Source organism: Pongo pygmaeus, chromosome 7 (genome assembly GCF_028885625.2).
Source record: "Pongo pygmaeus isolate AG05252 chromosome 7, NHGRI_mPonPyg2-v2.0_pri, whole genome shotgun sequence".
NCBI lineage: Eukaryota > Metazoa > Chordata > Mammalia > Primates > Hominidae > Pongo > Pongo pygmaeus.
The window spans coordinates 98,362,551-98,381,434 of NC_072380.2; the positions used below are offsets into that span (position 1 = coordinate 98,362,551).

The following is an 18,884-nucleotide window of genomic DNA, read 5'->3' on the forward strand; positions in this document are numbered from 1 at the left end:
ACTCTGTCCTCCAGGCTGGAGTGCAGTGGCACGATCTCAGCTTACTGCAACCTCCGCCTCCCACATTCTATCAATTGTCGTGCCTCAGCCTCCCGAGTAGCTGGGATTACAGGCATGCACCACAAAGCCTGGCTAATTTTTGTATTTTTGGTAGAGACGGTGTTTCACCATGCTGGCCAAGCTGGTCTCCACCTCAGGTGAACTGCCCCCCTAAGCCTCCCAAAGTGCCGGGATTACAGGTGAGCCATCATGCCAGCCTAAATTAAATTATTTTTGTTAAAAACCCTCTCTTTGTTCATATTGATAGTCCTCAAATAATTTTGGATCAGTGTAAATTACAGTTGAAAGCTCACCTGGTGGTAGGAATGTTTACAAAACATTCAGGAGTTTGAAGCCTCCCAAATAGCAAAGCTGGGAAGGGTCCCATCTGTGGGAGAGAAAGAATTGAGCCTGGATCCTCCCCTGATCCTCATATCTCTTTTTCCCAATCGTGGTTTGTTGCCTGGGTTTACTTGGGTCATCTGGCTGATTCATTGTTGCTGTAAAAACAGGGCTGAGTGTGCTGTGTTGAAAGCCACTGAAACCGGAGGAAACTAGTCACAAAAACCCAGACTGTCACCTGATAGATTGCTTGTGCTGCCTGATAATTATTCGCACTTTTCCCAGGCTAGTGCAAATCTTCAGGGGCCGCCCAGGACTACAGAGCTGTTTCATCCTACCTTGGCTTCGATCTCTTCCCCCATGCTTGAAGGTGCGGAGCTATACTTCAACGTGGACCATGGCTACCTGGAGGGCCTGGTTCGAGGATGCAAGGCCAGCCTCCTGACCCAGCAAGACTATATCAACCTGGTCCAGTGTGAGACCCTAGAAGGTAAGTGTAGCTCTTCTGACCCTTTAAAAACAAACAAAAAAAATGAAATGATGTCACTCTCCAGAAGCATGGAGAAAAAAAAGCCCATAATCTTATGGTTTGAGAGTTCTGAGCAGATCCTTATTCCTACAGTCCAGATTTCTGGGGTCCATAAATTTGAATGAGGAAAAAAAATTACATCTCTATTTTTAATCTGTAAGTGAAATATAACATCTTTCATTATGAACGTAGGCAACAAATCACAGTAGTTAAGATAAGTAGTATCTGTGACACTGTCACCAACAAAAATTCAATGTTTTCATATCCCGTTAAAGTTCTTGCAGATACCCTGAAATGTCACGTATGTTTTCTCTATTTTGAAGTTAGCTATTACACTCATCCTTTATTATTTATTTATTTTTTGAGACGGAGTTTCACTCTTGTTGCATAGGCTGAAGTATAGTGGTGTGATCTTGGCTCACTGCAACCTCCGCCTCCCGGGTTCAAGCAATTCTCCTGCCTCAGCCTCCTGAGTAACTGGGATTACAGGTGCCCACCACCTGGCCCGGCTAATTTTTATACTTTTTGGAGAGATGAGTTTTCACCATGTTGGCCAGGCTAGTCTCGAACTCCTGACCTCAGGTGATCCGACTGCCTTGGCCTCCCAAAGTGCTGGAATTACAGGCATGAGCCATCATGCCAGCCAGATTCTTATACATTTTAAAGACATTTTGATAACTGTATCTAAAAATATTTGGTTTCCTTTATAATCCTGTGTATTTTCATTCTACATATTTATAAACATTTGGAGAAGGGCTTCACCAAACTGCCAAGGGATCTATGGCAAAGAAAAAACATATGTATTTAAAACCTTGTTCTATAGAATTTTATTCTATCACATTTCTCAGTATCTATTGATTTGAGAGTTTGAAGTTTACCTTTAACTGAAGTTAAAAAAAAAAAAAAAATCAAGAGACGTTACTGGTGGGGCCAGCCCTGGATTCAAAATTCCTGGATTTGACTTCTGTCATGCCTAGGTAGGTGACCTGTGGCTCCAAGCTTCTGAGGCTCAGTGTTCTCAGTTATAATAAATAAATACTCAACAACTGGAAATTGTCTCTAAACCACATTTTTTTTTCAAAACCTTACCAAAGATTCCACATCTGTAACAGTATTTTTATTATTAAAAACAGCTACAGTCACTCATTTTGAAACAAACTTATAAAACCCATATAGGTCAATAATAAGGTGGTTTAAAGCTTCCAGATTATTCTAGAAAAGGCAAGAAAGCACTAAGAATAAAGCCTTCTAGGAAGGGTATTAAAAGGCAAAAACGAACCAATGAACCTTCTAAAGGTGACTTTGCAGTTTCCTCAAGTAGGGCTGAAGGGTCCTGAGGCCGCTTGTTTATAGTTCTGACCAGTTAAAGCCAGACTTCAGACAGAACCACCCAAGTTAGGACAAACCCTACGTTTCCATTAGCATTGGAAACAGCAAGAACCTTTCAGATAACTAATTCTGTTGGCTACGAATAATTACAGTAAAATCCCAAATCCTAAGTCACTTCAGCATAATAAAATAGGAGTTTGGTGACTGGAGAATGTTAGTCATGTATAGAAAATCTACATAAAATAAAGAACACACGGCTAACTAAGTGTTTCTGAGAGGAGCCATTTTAATGAATTCTATTTAGTTTTCAGCCAAGCTCTTAAATGAGCTAAGGAATGCAAATTTAAATGCAAGGAATACATAATATATCTTTGTGATACCAAAAAAAAAAAAAAAGAAGGAAAGAAAAAAAGAATTCAGAGATAAATCAAGGGAAGCCATATCTAAAGCCATATAAAGAATTCTAGGCCTGGAGAGGTGGCTCATGCCTATAAAACCCCGTGTCTACTAGAAATAGAAAAAATTAGTTGGATGTGGTGGCAGACACCTGTAATCCCAGCTACTCGGGAGGTTGAGGCAGGAGAATTTCTTGAACCTGGGAGGCAGAGCTTGCAGTGAGCTGAGATCATGCCACTGCACTCCAGCCTGGGTGACACACTGAAATTCTGTCTCAAAAAAAAAAAAAAAAAGAACTCTAGAAAATAGGTTGGGTGTAGTGGCTCATGCCTGTAATCCTAGCATTTTGAAAGGCCTAGGTGGGAGGACTGCTTGAGGCCAGGAGTTCAAGACCAGCCTGAGCAACATAGCAAGATCTCGTCTCTACTAAAAATTTTAAAAATTGGCTGGGCATGGTGGCGCATGCCTGTAGTCCCAGCTACTTGGGAGGCTGTGGCAGGAGGATGGCTTGAGCCCAAAAGGTTGAGGCTGCAGTGAGCTGTAACTGCACCACTGTGCTCCAGCCTGGGCAACAGAGTGAGACCCTGTCTCAGAAAAAAAAAAAAAAAAAAAAAAGAATTCTAGAAAGTAAAAAGAAAAAAATCAGAAATTTAAAAATTACACCCTATATTTTCTGCCAAGCTCCCTTTTAATCAAAAGACTTGTTGAGGGAAGGGGATAGATAGAAGGAGGAAGAAATGAGATTAACAGATCTATCCTCTACGTAGACAGTTAGCTGAATCTGGTATCTTCATTTTCAGTTTGGGAGAGAGGAAAAGGTTTCAAACCCTCTCAAAGACCTCAAGAATAAAGCTTGTGTTCAGAAAAACACACATAAGAAGGCATATGCAGAATTTTCCATACAACATCAGGGGATGAGAGACCACCTGAAGCCACCCCACCTGTGCTCTACTGCTTTATTGTCATTGTGTCTCATGATTTCTACCTCTCTCTCTTCCCAAGTCTCAACTACATTTGAATCTGTGTGCCAATCTACTATTCAGAGACTCCCAGAAATATCAAGCATGAATCATCAAACCATGTTTTGGTTATCATGACTGCTGAGAAAACAAATCTAAACAAGAATTTCATGTCCTCTGTTAGTTGAGGACACTGGGGCTTAGAATGGCTGTGACCGCCTAACAGGCTGTCAGTAATGGAGGATGGATAGAGCTATCTGTGTCTCCTTTTCCACAAAAATATGCCATTGCCTCCTGAGTATAAATTGAAAATATATGATTAGGTCTGTGTGGAGTTGATATCCATTCCATTTTGAAACAGAAAATAATGACTGCTCTACCTGATTATTTTATAGGATGTTGAGAAATAAATAGTGTGTGAACAGCAGTTCAACTGTTGCATCTGTGAATGTATTTAGGGAGACTCAGTCTGCCCCGAGCTAGATTCAGAGCTGAGAAGAAATCAAGGGCACTTGTTGGAATAGAATCCTAAAGGCTTAAGGATTTTAGTTTACTTTTGCACAAAATATACACCATACAAACTATGGATAAATAACAGGTTACACTGTGCCATTCCAATACCATATGTTGAAGCAGGCACTTTCTGTAAAAGAAAAACTAACTTGGCCAAGATTAAATTTGCTTTTAGTCTTTTTAAGTCATCTGGTCTTTAAAAGGAAAGTGTTCTGATAGCAACAAATTGTTTTAGAACAACTTGCAAGGAACATAATAAGGTTTTGGGTAAATTTAGAAGAGAGAAAATAAAGATCATCCAGCAAAGCTTTGAAAAGTGTTAGTATTCATAATTGTGCTTAATTGTGTGCATAATTGGGTTGAGTGCGGTAAGAAATACTCATGTATTCTGAGGCCTGCCCCTGACTAATTGTGACTTGATTCAGATCTCTGGATCCACGGTGACTCAGTCTTTCCTAGGTACAGAAGAAGGAAATTAGTTCCCACTGCCTTTGTCACTGGTATTTCTTTAAAGTTGTATCTATAAAGAAACTTTAGGGTTTCTAAAAGTGACTTTGAACCAAAACAATAACTTTAAAAGAGCATATTTTAAAAAATAACACTACTGTTTGCATCAGAATTTTTAAAAATTACAAATAAGACTTTTGGAAATATTCTTCCCTCCTCAAAAAAGACAAAATAGTAAATCAATACTTAAAGTTTAGTAGTAAATAGTCTTTTCTAAAACATATGATAACAGTGTCCACTGGCTCTCAAGATGTGAGAGGTCATTCTGGATTAAGTCTTTTTTTTTTTTTTTGAGACAGAGTTTAGCTCCTGTCACCCAGGCTGGTGTCCAGTGGCACGATCTTGGCTCACTGCAACCTCTGCCTCCCAAGTTCAAGTGATTCGTCTGCCTCAGCCTCTCAAGTAGCTAGAATTACAGGCATGTGCCACCATGCCTGGCTAGTTTTGTATTTCTTTTTTTTTTTTTAGTAGAGATGGGATTTCACCATGTTGGCCAGGCTGGTCTCAAACTCTTGACCCCAGGTGATTTGCCCGCCTTGGCCTCCTAAAGTGCTGGGATTGCAGACGTGAGCTGCCAGCCTGGATTAAGTCTTTACTTTGTCCTTGCCACAGTTTGTTTAGAAGGGAATTAGGGAAGCTGATTATATCTCACTAACAATGGTGCCCCCCTGTCAAGGAGCTTGAGCTTCAGAGCTTCTCCAACTGTGTCTTCAGGTAGGAATTAATTCAACACCATCCAGTAAGTACTTTCTAGCTAGGGCCAAGAAAGTAAAGATGAACAAGATAGAGTCCCTGCCCTTAAAAGGATCCTACCTGGAGAATAAAAATATTAGAAAAATGAGAACCCCTTAAGGATGGCAATCGGGTAGTACCTATCGAAATTCCAAATGCTTATACACTTTGTCCAGGAATCCCAAGTCTCATAGACAAACTTACACACATGTGAGATGACAGCTGTACAAGGCTCTTTACGTGGCATAGTTTTTTGTTGTTGTTTTTGAGACGGAGTCTCACTCTGTCACCCTGGCTGGCGTGTAATGGCGCAATCTTGACTCACTGAAACCTCTGCCTCCTGGGTTCAAGTGATTCTTGTGCCTCTGCCTCCCGAGTAGCTGAGACTACAGGCGTGCACCACCATGCCTGGCTAATTTTTTGTATTTTTAGTAGAGATGGGGTCTCACCATGTTGGCCATGGCGGGTCTCAAACTCCTAACCTCAAGTGATCCACCCACCACATCCTCCCAAAGTGCTGGGATTACAGGCGTGACCCACCGCGGCTGGCCTTTTATGTGGCATAGTTTGGAATAGCAAAAGATGGAAACAAATCAAGTGTCCCTCTGCAGGAAATAAGTTTTCATTTTTTAAAATTTATTTTTTAATAGAGACAGGGTCTTATGTTGCCCAGGCTACTCTCAAACTCCTGGGCTCAAGCAGTGCTCCCACCTTGGCCTTCCAACATGCTGGGATTATAGGCCTGAGCCACCACAACCAGCCAGGAATAAGTTAAATCAGTTATGGAACATTCACATAATGGAATATTCTGCATTTAAAAGGAAAAACGCATGAGGAAGCACTCTAAAAGGAGAAATATGGAAAGATTACCAAGATACATTAAGTCAGAAAAGCAAGGGGAAGAACCAGGTGTGGCATGGCACTCTTTAGTAAAAAGGGGGATAAATTTTAAAAATATACTTCCTATATGATTGCCTAGCTACAAAGAAACTGTGAAAGGATTAAAAAGAAACTAAAAATAGAGGTTACATGAAGCTAGGAATGAGTAGCAGGGGGTGGTGGGTAGGTGAGTGACAAGCATAGGGACCAGTCACTGTTTACCCATATATACACCTATTACTTATTTTTAATTTCAAAATAACATATGGGAGGATGACTGATTTCAAAGAGCTTTCTCTTTGCTTCCTTAGACATTATTTGTACCTCTAATTATAGCACTTTTTCTGCCTTATATTAAAAAGACATATCCAATTCTCTCTTTCCTGTTTAAAACACATACACACACACACACACACACACACACACACACACACATATCAAGAGCTTCCATCAGGCAAGATAAATGACACTATGCTCAAAAGGCTGATCTACCTTGTAAGCCCTCCCTCAGAATGTTTTGCCTTTTCTAGAGCTGCACCTTCAATCACAAATTCCATCCCTTATCCCATGTTCCTGGAAAGCGACCATCTCCCTTTAAAGTCTTCATTTAAGTCACTTCCTCTGTAAGCCCCTTCCTACAGAATCTATCATGGGATGGAATTGACAAGCTTCAACTTTATGCTCCATGGTACCTTGTAATGAACCTAATCCTGTATAACATTTGTGACATTTGCATAGATGTGTCATCCTGAGGCAGAACATTTGCCTCTTTTGTCTATCTAGCTCCAGAGGCTGCTGCAGTTACAGGCTTAACTGATAAATAAATATATAGCTCTATCTGCTTTATTACAAGCTTTTTTATTTTTTTTAAGACAGGGTCTGGCTCTGACACCCAGGCTGGAGTGCAGTGGCATGATCTCAGTTACTGCAACCTCTACCTCTCCTGGACTTAAGCGACCCTCCCACCTCAGCCTCCTGAGTAGCTGGGACTACAGACATAGGCCACTGTTCCTGGCTAATTTTTGTATTTTTGTAGAGACAGGGTTTCTTCATGTTGCCCAGGCTGGTCTTAAACTCCTGAGCTCAAGTGATCTGCCCACCTCAGCCTCCCAAAGTACTGAGATTACAGGCGTAAGCCAGCCAGTGCCCAGCCTGTAAACTTCTTTTTTCTTTTTTTTTTTTGAGATGGAGTCTCTGCCGCCCAGGCTGGAGGGCAGTGGCGCGATCTCGGCTCACTACAAGCTCTGCCTCCCAGGTTCATGCCATTCTCCTGCCTCAGCCTCCCGAGTAGCTGGGACTACAGGTGCCCACCACCACGCCCGGCTAATTTTTTGTATTTTTAGTAGAGATGGGGTTTCACTGTGTTAGCTTGGATAGTCTCGATCTCCTGATCTCGTGATCCGCCTGCCTCGGCCTCCCAAAGTGCTGGGATTATAGACGTGAGCAACTGTGCCCGGCTGCCTGTAAACTTCTTAAAAGCAGAAAGTATACCTTAAACTTTTCTCTCTCCTACCTCCCTAAGCTTAAGAGTGTATTTTGCATGTAGTAAGAATCTAAAAATACACGCTGGAAATATCTGCATGTTGGGTTCAAGTCCTGGATCTTCTGCTTTATGGTTCTGGGATTCTAAGCAAGCTGCTTAATCTTTAACATGGTGCTTTTTTTTTTAATTTTTTTTTTATTTTGAGACAGGGTCTCATTCTGTTGCCCAAGCCAGGGAATGCAGTAGTGGGTAGCGTGATCACGGCTCAATACAGCCTCAATCTCCTAGGCTCAAGTGATCCTCCCACCTTAGCCTTTCAAGTGCCTGGGACCACAGGTGCATGTCACCAAGCCTGGCTAACTTTTTTGTCATTTGCAAAGACAAGGTCTCACTTTGTTGCCCAGGCTGGTCTTGAACTCCTGGCCTCAAACAATGCTCCTGCTTCAGCCTCCCAAAATGCTGGGATTACAAGCGTGAGCACTGATAAGTGCTTTCTTATCTCATCTTTAGATGGTATCTCCCTGGCCTAACTCCCAGTTCAGGGGGAGGATCCAAAATATCTGAAGATGTTTTGTAAATTGTAAATCTTAACAATACACCCCTGCACTGTAGTTTACATACAACAAGAATTTGTTTTCCCTCTTCTGCTAGACTTTGGAATTCCTGAAATAGTTCTTTCAATTTTATGGTTTTGGATAGTGGCATTTGGATACGAATCCATTTAGTTTATTCTGTTCTTCAGGGAGCACGAGTTTTGAAAATATTTATTTTGGTAAGTAAAAATTAAAATGAAGATTTTCAACCCTAGTAAGATTTACTGGACTGTATAATGAAGTTGTGTGGGGCCATTCGTACATGGATCTTAAGTTTTAATCACAAATTAATATTTGAGGCTCATTTATGTGGCAAAAAATGCATTTGGAGCTGTGGAGAGTACAAAAAAGAACAGGCTGGATGCAGTGGCTCATGTTTGTAATCCTAGCACTTTGGGAGGCCAAGGCAAGAGGATTGCTAGAGGCCAGGAGTTCAAGGTTGCAGTGAGCTCTGATTATGCCACTGTACTTTAGCCTGGGTGACAGAGCAAGAATCTGTCTAAAAAAAAAAAAAAAATGGGCACCATTGCCTACCTAGACAACTGTGTAGTTGATAGGATGTCACAAATAAGTAAAATGAGATAAAAATTCAGAATCCAAAAATGGTTTAAACCTATTGATAGCAGATATACTTGAAGGTGAACCAAATCTTGAATAATAGGTTGATAAAAGGCCATGAAATGGGGTTTCAGGAGAAGAATTGAGATGTCAGGACATTCTAGCAAGCAGATAAAACAAATGAATTTAAAAAGGGAAAAAATAAAAGCCTGTGGATGGGGAGTAAACCAGTTAGGCTGCAATACTAGAATACTTGGAGAGAAGGCTGGAATTCAGGCTGGGAAAACTCTGAAAAACCTTGAAGGTTTGATTTGAAGTTTCAAGATCCTGACGCTAACACTGAATGAGGACAAGAGTCAGGTATGATTCTCAGTTAACTACTTGCCAGCGTGGAAAACAGGAACAAGTTACTGCTCTGAGCCTCAGTTTCTTCATCTGTGAAATAGGATTATTGTTAAAGTTAAGAGATTATGTATACTAAAACCATTCTGGCAATGGTAAAACGCTCTACAAATTTTATAAAAGTTGTTTTTAATCTGCCTAAAACTTTTCAGTGGCTCCAAGCTATTTTTAGGATCATTACAGTACCAAAACAATTCTTAGGAAAGATTAAACTTGAGGCGGGGAGCACATGAGGAGAAATGAGCCTGGGAAAATCGATTCAAAGATTGCTGCAGTAATCAAAGTGCCAGATGTCATTCAAAACGGGAGTGAGGAGCAGAAATCAGGGAAGAAATGCAGGGCATTTGGAGTAATAAAGCACCAAAGAGGACTCTGAAGTTTCAACACCCTAAGAATAGCAATATATTAGCAAAAATGGAGAAAGAAGTGTCTGGTTGTACATCTTCTGGTGTATTTATTAAAAGTCTGAGTAATTACCAGATTTGATGGTTGATTCCAATATGTTAGTTGGAAAAATTCTGGTTTAGAGGATAAAAGCTGAATTCCTTAGCAATTTATTTTGGAGATAGGTGGGTACAACTGAAAAAATAATATTTTGTGGTGGATTCTCTATGCTGGCTCTTTACCTACCTGAATCATCTTTTTTTGTTTGTTTGTTTCTTTTCTTTTTTGAGACAGGATCTCATTCTATTGCCTGAGCCAGAGTGCAGTAGCTTGAACACGGCTCACTCCAGCCTCCACCTCCCAGGCTCAAGCAATTCTCCCATCTCAGCTTCCTGAGTATGGGGACCACAGGCATGTGCCACCACGCCCAGCTAACTTTTTTTTTTCTTTTGTAGAGATGGGGTTTTGCCATGTTGCCCAGTCTAGTCTGAAACTCCTGGCCTCAAGCAAACCTCCCACCTCGGCCTCCCAAACTCCTGGGATTACAGGCGTGAGCCGCTGTACCAGACAACCTTGTTTAATCCCCAAAACAACCTGAAAGCATAGACTATATCCATTTTGTAGATGAGGAAACTGAGTTCAGAAAAGTCAGATAATTTCCCTAAATTCAGCAGCAGCAGAGTGTGGGGAAAGGCAGGGGCTGCTTGGATAGAACAGTAGACAGTCATTTCTCTTTATTTTTAGTAGAGACAGGGTCTCCCTATGTTAACGCAGACTGGTCTCAAACTCCTGGGCTCAGCAACCCTCCCACCTCAGCCTCCAGAGTAGCTGGGGTTATAAGCATCAGCCACCACACCTAGCCAAAAAGGAATTTTCTAAAAATAGCCTGCCAACAAATTAGTAGACGATAACCATGAAGTCTAACTTCCCTATAGCCAAGTGATCTCAGATAATTCCCTTCACACAGTGACCACAACCCACAGAAAACGCATGTTTATATTATGACTCTGAGTGCATACATGCAGGCACACATTCACACTATGTGATAGACTCTATTTGTTAAAATGGTGTAATCTATTTTTTTAATTCTATTGCTGTATTAAATTGATTTAGTTGGCAGTGATCCTACAGTTTGGAATATATTCTATTTTCCTTATTTTAATAAAAAGGAAAAAACACCATTTGCCACTCTACCTTTCTAGACAAAAAGCAGTGTAATTTTCCCAAGTGTCCTCTGTGGGCGGCCCATTGTTTTTTAGTGGCTTGGGAGGTTCTGTCCCTTACTCTTTTCAAAGAAATCACTTTCATGTAGTAAAGGCTTTCAATTCCTACAGTAAAGAAGCTTGTGCCTTCCAAACTTATTTTACCATAAAGTCTTATTACTCACACACCTATTTAGATAAGCATTTAGGGAAATGTAGGAAAAAAAATTAAGTGAACTCATTTTGAAAACTATAAAACTATGAGTACTGTTGTTATTATTGACAGTCTATCATCATCCCAGAGTGCATTTCAGACCCTCAGATTCTCTTGGAATCTGAAAGCAAGCATCCCTTGGATCATTTTAGTGCTGGGGAAGAGAGGTTCTTTCTATTCCACTTTTCACTGATTACAATATTATAAGATTCCTACAGGGTATGAAACACTGAGACATTTAATTTCAGGATGTCCCTGGCAGCTGAAAGGTTTGAAAGTTATTTAGCTTGAAAGAAACATATGTCACATGAGCAAAATATCATGGTTTTGAAAGAAATACCATTTGTGTCACTTCTGTTGGCAAATATTCCTTGGTGCTGAGAATTCAAACTGTCAAGTTGCATAAAAATCTGAAATGCCAAAATAAAAGCTAAATAAGGCATGGCAACAAAGTAGAATTGTTTTAAGTTAATTAAATAGGTAATTGAGCAAATAAATTCTGCCGTCAGATGAACAGCATTTCCGACGCAAAATCTACTCCAGACACTGAGGAAGACTGCAAGAACCACATTGCCCCTAATTGCAGATGCACCCTCCCCCAGCTACCAGAGCAATCCATTCATAGCTCGCAGTGGCTTCCTGTTATCTCAGGATAAACCTGGCATATCAAACCCTCCCTAGGACAGTCCCGCTTATTTCTTTGGCTTCAATTCTCACCTCCCCTTCTCTACCACTCCTTTAAAATTGACACATAAAAATTGCATATATTTATCATATGCAACATGATGTTTTATTTTATTTTATATTTTATTTTTTGAGACAGTCTGTCACTCCTTTGCCCAGGCTGGAGTATGTGGCCCAATCTCAGCTCGCTGCAACATCTGCCTCCCAGCTTCAAGCAGTTCTCATGCCTCAGCCTCCTGAGTAGCTGGGATTACAGGCGCACACCACCACACCCAGCTAATTTTTGTATTTTTAGTAGAGACGGGGTTTCGCCATGTTGGCCAGGCTGGTCTCGAACTCCTAACCTCAAGTGATCCACCCGCCTCAGCCTCCCAAAGTGCTGGGATTACAGGTGTGAGCCACCACGCCCAGCCTATGGTGTTTTAATATATGTATTAATTGTGGTATCAACCGAAATTAAGTTTGTTGAGGCAGAAATAGTTCAGTAAAGGTTTATTGGAAGCCAAATGTGAGGACCGATCAAGGAAGACACAGCAACAAAGTTGGGCGTGTCCCAGAGTCTGCTGCGAGTTGGAAGGCGTTTAAGGGAAAGTTTAGAAGAACAGAGGAGGACTCTTCTTCATACTAGAGTTGTTCTTTTCATTGGAGGTCACAATACAGAGGTTACAATCACTGGCTACAGATGATATACAGGCTAAAATGTCTACGTGCAAGACAATCAGTACACTTCATGATGCAGAAACCAGTCACCAAAACTTGATGATTCGGAAACAAATCAGTGTCCTTTTCAGTGCCAGTAGGTTATGTATTAATCAGTACATCAACAATTTGAGGGACTCACGGTAAGATTCTTTACTCTGGGATAGGACAGGACAGGACAGGACAGGACAGGACAGGCATCATAAGACCTCCGCCAGGCAGGTTAATTTGGAAGCCTACCCAATATGACCTACATGTTATCAATCAAGTGAATTAACATATATGTGAATTCACATACTTATTTTTTGTGGGGAGAACACAAAATCTACTCTTTACATGATTTTAAAAATACAATATATTGTTATTTACTATAGTCACCATTTTGTACCATAGGTCTCTTGAAGTTATTCCTCCTATCTAACTGAATCTAACTGAGTTTTGTATCCTTTGACATCTTTCCAACCCCTCACCCTCTCACTTGTCCCCCACTAAGTCATTTTTTTCTTTTTCTTTCTTTCTTTTTTTTTTTTTTAAATGTAGAGACAGGGTCTTGCTTTGTCACCTAGGCTAGAGTACAGTGGCGAGATCATAGCCCACTGAAGCCTCGAGCCCCTGGGCTCCAGGGATCTTCCCACCTCTGCCTCCCAAAGTGCTGGGATTATAGGCATGAGCCACCACTCCTGGCCCACTCCTTGCCCTTTGATGACCACTACTTTACTCTCTACTTCTGAGTTATCAAAATGAAAGATTTCTTTCTTTTTGAAGGCTGAGCAATATCCTATGGTATATTTATGCCACCTTTCCTTTGTCCATTCATCCATTGATGGGCACTTAGCTTGATTCTATGTCTTAGCTATCGTGAGCAATGTTATAATGAATGTAGGAGTACAGATACCTCTTCAACATACTGATTTCATTTCCTTTGGATATATACCCAGTAGTGAGATTGCTAGATCATATAGGAGTTCTATTTTTAATTTATTTCTCTCCCAGTTAATACTTCAGCAACACTGAACTGCTTTGAGCTCCTTGCACGCACCATACCTGTACTAAGTCATCGAATGCCTGCCTCTGTTCTTACTCTTTCTCTCCTCTTCCTCCACTCTTACATAGTATTCTAAGGCTCATCTCCTTCAAGACACTTTCTTAGGCTTCTTGCTCCTATCCTTATGGATCTGGGTCTCATTTTCTATGTTCCCATAAATCAAGGACCTTATCTTTATCACTAAATTAACACATTGTTTGAATCATTTGTGGCTGCCTCCTTTACCAAACAGTGGGTTTCCTTGGGAATGAGGAATATGTCTGGTCTATCTTTGGGTCTCCTGTAGTTGGCAGCACATAATAGATGCTTAATAAATGTTTGAATGAAAGATCCAATAAGCTCCATATGTGTGCTGGATGTTGCCAAGGACATTTTAGATACTCAGATATGCAACAACCCTTACATGTTGGGTTCTGCACAAGGAGTCACAGATAAAAGATATAACTAAGATAGTGTAACTGCCTTCTGGGTTAACATGCTTAAGACTATATAATATCCTATAATAGGTGTTATGCTAGAGGTTTTATCAAAGTTCTTTCGAATTCAGATGCATGAGAGTGAATAATTCTGCCTGAGATAATTAAATCTTTACAGAACAAGTGATAATCTAATTGAATTAGTTGGCAATAAAATAAAGTTTTAAGTGACTTTGAAGTCAGGAATACCTGGCTTGGAATCACAGTTTATCTACATGAGATTTTTAAATTTTTTAATCTATGTGATCTTGAACAAGTTACTAACCTCTCTGAGCTTCAGTGTTCTTATCTGTACAAAGGCATAGAAATCATTTTTACCTCATAAAATTGCCATGAGTATTAAATGAGATAATACAAGTTCAGTACAATACCTGGTACCTAATAAGCACCCAATCACTGGTAACTAGTATTTTAATGTTACCAGTAGGGTAACATTGAAGGGTAGATTATAATAAGCCAATCTGAAAAGGGGTGCGGGAAGAAATTCTAGAGTGGGGTTGGGTCAGCATTTACTGAAGTATGGATGCTAGAAAACACGTGGTTTGTTCAGGAGGAAGTGACAATCAACAAAGCTGAAATTCAGTTCAATTACCTGGCAACCAAAATGGACAACATTTAAAGGATGTATGGCACGGTCTGGTGGAAACGAGGCTGGGTTATAAGAATAAGGGGACTAATCTCCTACTTCAATCTCATTAGATAACTCCACCACTTAGTCCCACTGAGCTTCAGTTTCTTCGTCTGTAATAAAAGGATACTGAAACAGAGCAGCGATGGCTGCCCATGCCACCTGCCCCCACACCCATGGTAGCTACTACTAATACATTTATCTTTTCCATCAAGTTGGGATGGAGCATTCGTATCCTCAACAGTTTCCCGGGTAGCTATCTCCAAATGACTAAAACCTGTTTGCCATCCGTGGATTAGGTGTTTGTTAGGTTTTCTTTTTTTTTTTTTTTCAGACCTGCTAAATAATACCAGATTTCTTAGGTAATTGAAATATTTTGTGAGGGCCAGGCACAGTGGCTCCTGCCTGTAATCCCAGCACTTTGGGAGGCCGAGTTGGACAGATCACTTGAGGTTAGGAGTTCGAGACCAGCCTGGCCAACATGGTGAAACCCTGTCTCTACTTAAAAAAATACAAAAATTAGCCAGGTATAGTGGCACGCGCCTGTGGTCCCAGCTACTTGGGAGGCTGAGGCAGGAAAATTGCGTGAACCCAAGAGGCAGAGGTTGCAGTGAGCTGAGATCGCACCACTGCACTCCTGCCTGGGCTACAGAGGGACACTCCCTCTCAAAACAAAAGAAAAACACATGTTGTGGTGTGCTGGATTATCCATATTCACATTACATTTTTTTGTTGATTTAGAGATCAAGTCTAAATCATATTTAGACCTTATATTAAAATCTAATAAGATAATACATATGTATGTACCACAAAATTAGCATGAATTCAACTAATGTTGAAAAAGCTATTTGCGTATGCTCAAAATTTAACCTGAATTGGGGTTTCATTTAATTTCAGACCTGAAAATTCATCTCCAGACTACTGATTATGGTAACTTTTTGGCTAATCAAACAAATCCTCTTACTGTTTCCAAAATTGACACCGAGATGAGGAAAAGACTATGTGGAGAATTTGAGTATTTCCGGAATCATTCCCTGGAGCCCCTCAGCACATTTCTCACCTATATGACGTAAGTGATGACAGAAAGCCCTAATAAGCCCCAATGTACTCGTGCGGATGACCCCTAACAGTTACAGGGTGGGTATCAAGCCAGAGTGAGACTTAAGACCTTTTCCATTGTTTGTAAGTTTAAATTCATTCACACTTTAGCAACTGATCAGCTCATAGAGCCATATTTTTGCATTAGAAAATGGATTTCATTGATTTATAAACATGATTATATCAGTGGTGGTAGCCTCCATCTAAAGGAGTCTTTTCAGTTTTCATTTAAAAAAAAAAAGTGTTGCCAGTGTTTAAGGTGTTAGTACTGAAGGTAAATGTTATGTGACATTCTTGGGTCACTTTTGAGGGTGGGGTTGACAATATCTCAAAGTATTCATAAGGTCACATATACCACTCCTAATTCCCTTTGTAACAGTATAAGTAGCAGTTGTGAAAGTTATATATGTTTTATTTTTATCCATCATCTGTGGTTCCAATTGTGCAACACATGAGCTCCTCATTCTAAAAAATATTTGGGGCGGGGAGCTGTGGCTCACGCCTGTGATCCCAGCACTTTGGGAGGCCGAGGTGGGTGGATCACGAGGTCAGGAGTTCGAGACCAGCCTGACCAATATGGCGAAACCACATCTCTACTAAAAATACAAAAATTAGCCAGGCATGGTGGCACTCCCCTGTAGTCCCAGCTACTCAGGAGGTTGAGGCAGAAGAATCGCTTAAAGCCAGGAGGCAGAGGTTGCAGTGAGGTGAGATTGTGCCACTGCACTCCAGTGAGGGTGACAGAATGAGACTCCTTCTAAAAAATAAAATAAAATAAAATAAATTTTAAAAAATTGAACTCCCACACAATAGTGAACTGCACTTTTATGACACCAATTAATAAATTTTACTTAGTGCTCAAATGGACCATTTGAAATAAGCTTATGCCTTTCCAGTTCTTCTAGCTAAAAAACTGGGAACAAAGACCCACAAATAGATGAGCTGTGCGTTATGTAGATAAAATTTAGATGTAAAGCACAAAGTTCTGAAGACTAGGTCCAAGCCCAGGTCTGGTGCCTGGCACTCAGGCATCAATATATTTGTGGAAAGAAAATATCAGTGAAAAAAACGCTGCATAGTATAAGCCAAAGATTAGTCAAAGGGGAACAAAAGAACAGGACTTCATGTCAAACACTGTGCTCAGTACTAGAAATAGGAAATTAGAGACATGTTATATGAATACAGGAAACGACGTTGGCTGTATGAAAGCATGGCTTTGGGAGACAACCTAAGATTTTTAGAGGCAGATTCCAAGAAAATATCATAAGAGAAAGCCTGGAAAAATAGAGGGCAGAGACTCCTTCTGAAAGAGCAGAGCAGTTTCAGCCTCTGTCTGGTTGAACGATAAAATGATGGCGCTGCCTCAAGGAGCAGGGAATGAAAAGAATCTGCTTATCTGACCAGGAAGATGATACTCCCTCTATCCGTCTATTCTTTCTTTGTCCTTCCATATCATCCATTTTTTTTTTGTTTTTGTTTTTGTTTTTCTGAGACTGAGTCTCACTCTGTCGCTCAGGCTGGAGTACAATGGCATGATCTCGGCTCAATGCAACCTTCGCCTCTGGGGTTCAAGAGATTTTCCTGCCTCAGTCTCCTAAGTAGCTGGGATTGCAGGCATGTGCTGCCATGCTTGGCTAATTTTTGTATTTTTAGTAGAGATGGGGGTTTCACCATGTTGTCTGGGCTGGTCTCGAGCTTCCAACCTCAGGTGATCCTCCCGCCTCAGCCTCCCAAAGTGCTGGGATTACAGGTGTGAGCCACCATGCCCGGCCTTCATCATACATTCTTCCACTTTACAAAAGGCAGTATCTCTGCCCTTGAGTCCAGTGAACAAGAGAATGGAACTAAGAATATCCAAATATACTTGCTGAGCTGAACAAAGTTAAGTGGACCTTAACTTCTACACATGCCTTTAATTTCAGGGGAAAATAATATGTCAGTCAGCAAGATTTCTCACACTATAGCAGATATTCCTTGGCATCTAAATATGGCAAACAGAAAATATTCCATGAAAACAGACCTGCATTCCTAGGCCTTTGGCACAAAGGAAAACCAATGCAAATTTCCTGTTATTGACAGTGGGCAAGAGCAGAAGTAAAGGAAGGCTCTTCTGTTTGGAATTTCACATCGCATCATACAATCTGAGGATCGATTTTACTTAATGAATAATATCTTTAAGAAAAAAAGAAAAGTAATTAAGGGACAGGATTACAGTCTTTCAAGAGTTCAGAAAAGCATAAAATAAAAATATCACTCTGTGTCTACATGTCCCCTTCTTCCCCACTCAGTTTCTCTCCCAAAAGTAACCACTTCTCAGTTTCTTATGTTATTCCAGAAAAATACTTACATGTACGTGTGTCTATTGCTACACACTCTCCCACCCACACATTTCAAATTTATACAAATGGAATCATATTCCTTCTGTACTTTTTTCCCACCTAATATTTCTTAGAAATATGCTTGTGACTGTCATTCTTTTTATTTTATTATTTATTTCTGTTTGTACAGACAGAGTCTCACTTATTGCCCTGGCTGGTCTTGAACTCCTGGGTTCAAGCCATCCTCTCACCTTGGCCTCCCAAAGTGCTGGGATTATAGACGTGTGCCATCATGCCTGGAAAACATCATACTTTTTAAATAACTGCTTAGAATTGGCTATATGTTTCATGACTCCATTTACCAATCATTTATTGACAAGTAGCTAAATTATTTTTATTTTTTCCGCTTACAAAAAAATTTGCAATTAGCTTATTTCTTCCGAGATTAGACGAGATCAGGCACCTTCAGGGTGGTATGGCCATAGACCAATTAGCTTATTTCTGTGCAGGCCTTGAACTTATTTCTAAGCTCAGTTTTTAGCAGTGGAAGTGGTGAGTCAAAAGAATGTGCATCTTTATATTTTAGTAAATATTTCTAAGTTCTCAACAAAGGTAGCACCAATTTTAACCCCCTACAACAACCTGTGGAAAGCCCTGTGTCCTTTTACCATTACCAACATTGGATATTTTCTTTTTAACTTTTGCCAGTCCAATAGGTTAAAAAAATAGTATCTCTTTGCTTCAATTTATATTTCTTCATGAGTGAAATTGATCATTTCGTATTTATTATTTATGTGGATTTGATACAGGACCTAATTGCCTATTTTTATTAGAGTTTTCAGCAGTTTTTGATGACGTATAACAGCTCTTTGTAA

At 40.3% G+C, this 18,884-nt stretch overlaps 1 protein-coding gene across 1 annotated transcript in view; it reads left to right on the forward strand.

Moving 5' to 3' along the window:
* The first annotated feature begins 627 nt into the window (after positions 1 to 627).
* ATP6V0D2 (ATPase H+ transporting V0 subunit d2) overlaps positions 628 to 18,884 on the forward strand; it is a 55,527-nt gene continuing 37,270 nt past the window's right edge. The window contains exons 1-2 of the mRNA XM_054499673.2: positions 628 to 871; positions 15,491 to 15,662. Of these exons, the coding sequence (XP_054355648.2) occupies positions 742 to 871; positions 15,491 to 15,662 (302 nt within the window). The 5' untranslated portion in view covers positions 628 to 741. The remainder of the gene's footprint in view (positions 872 to 15,490; positions 15,663 to 18,884) is intronic.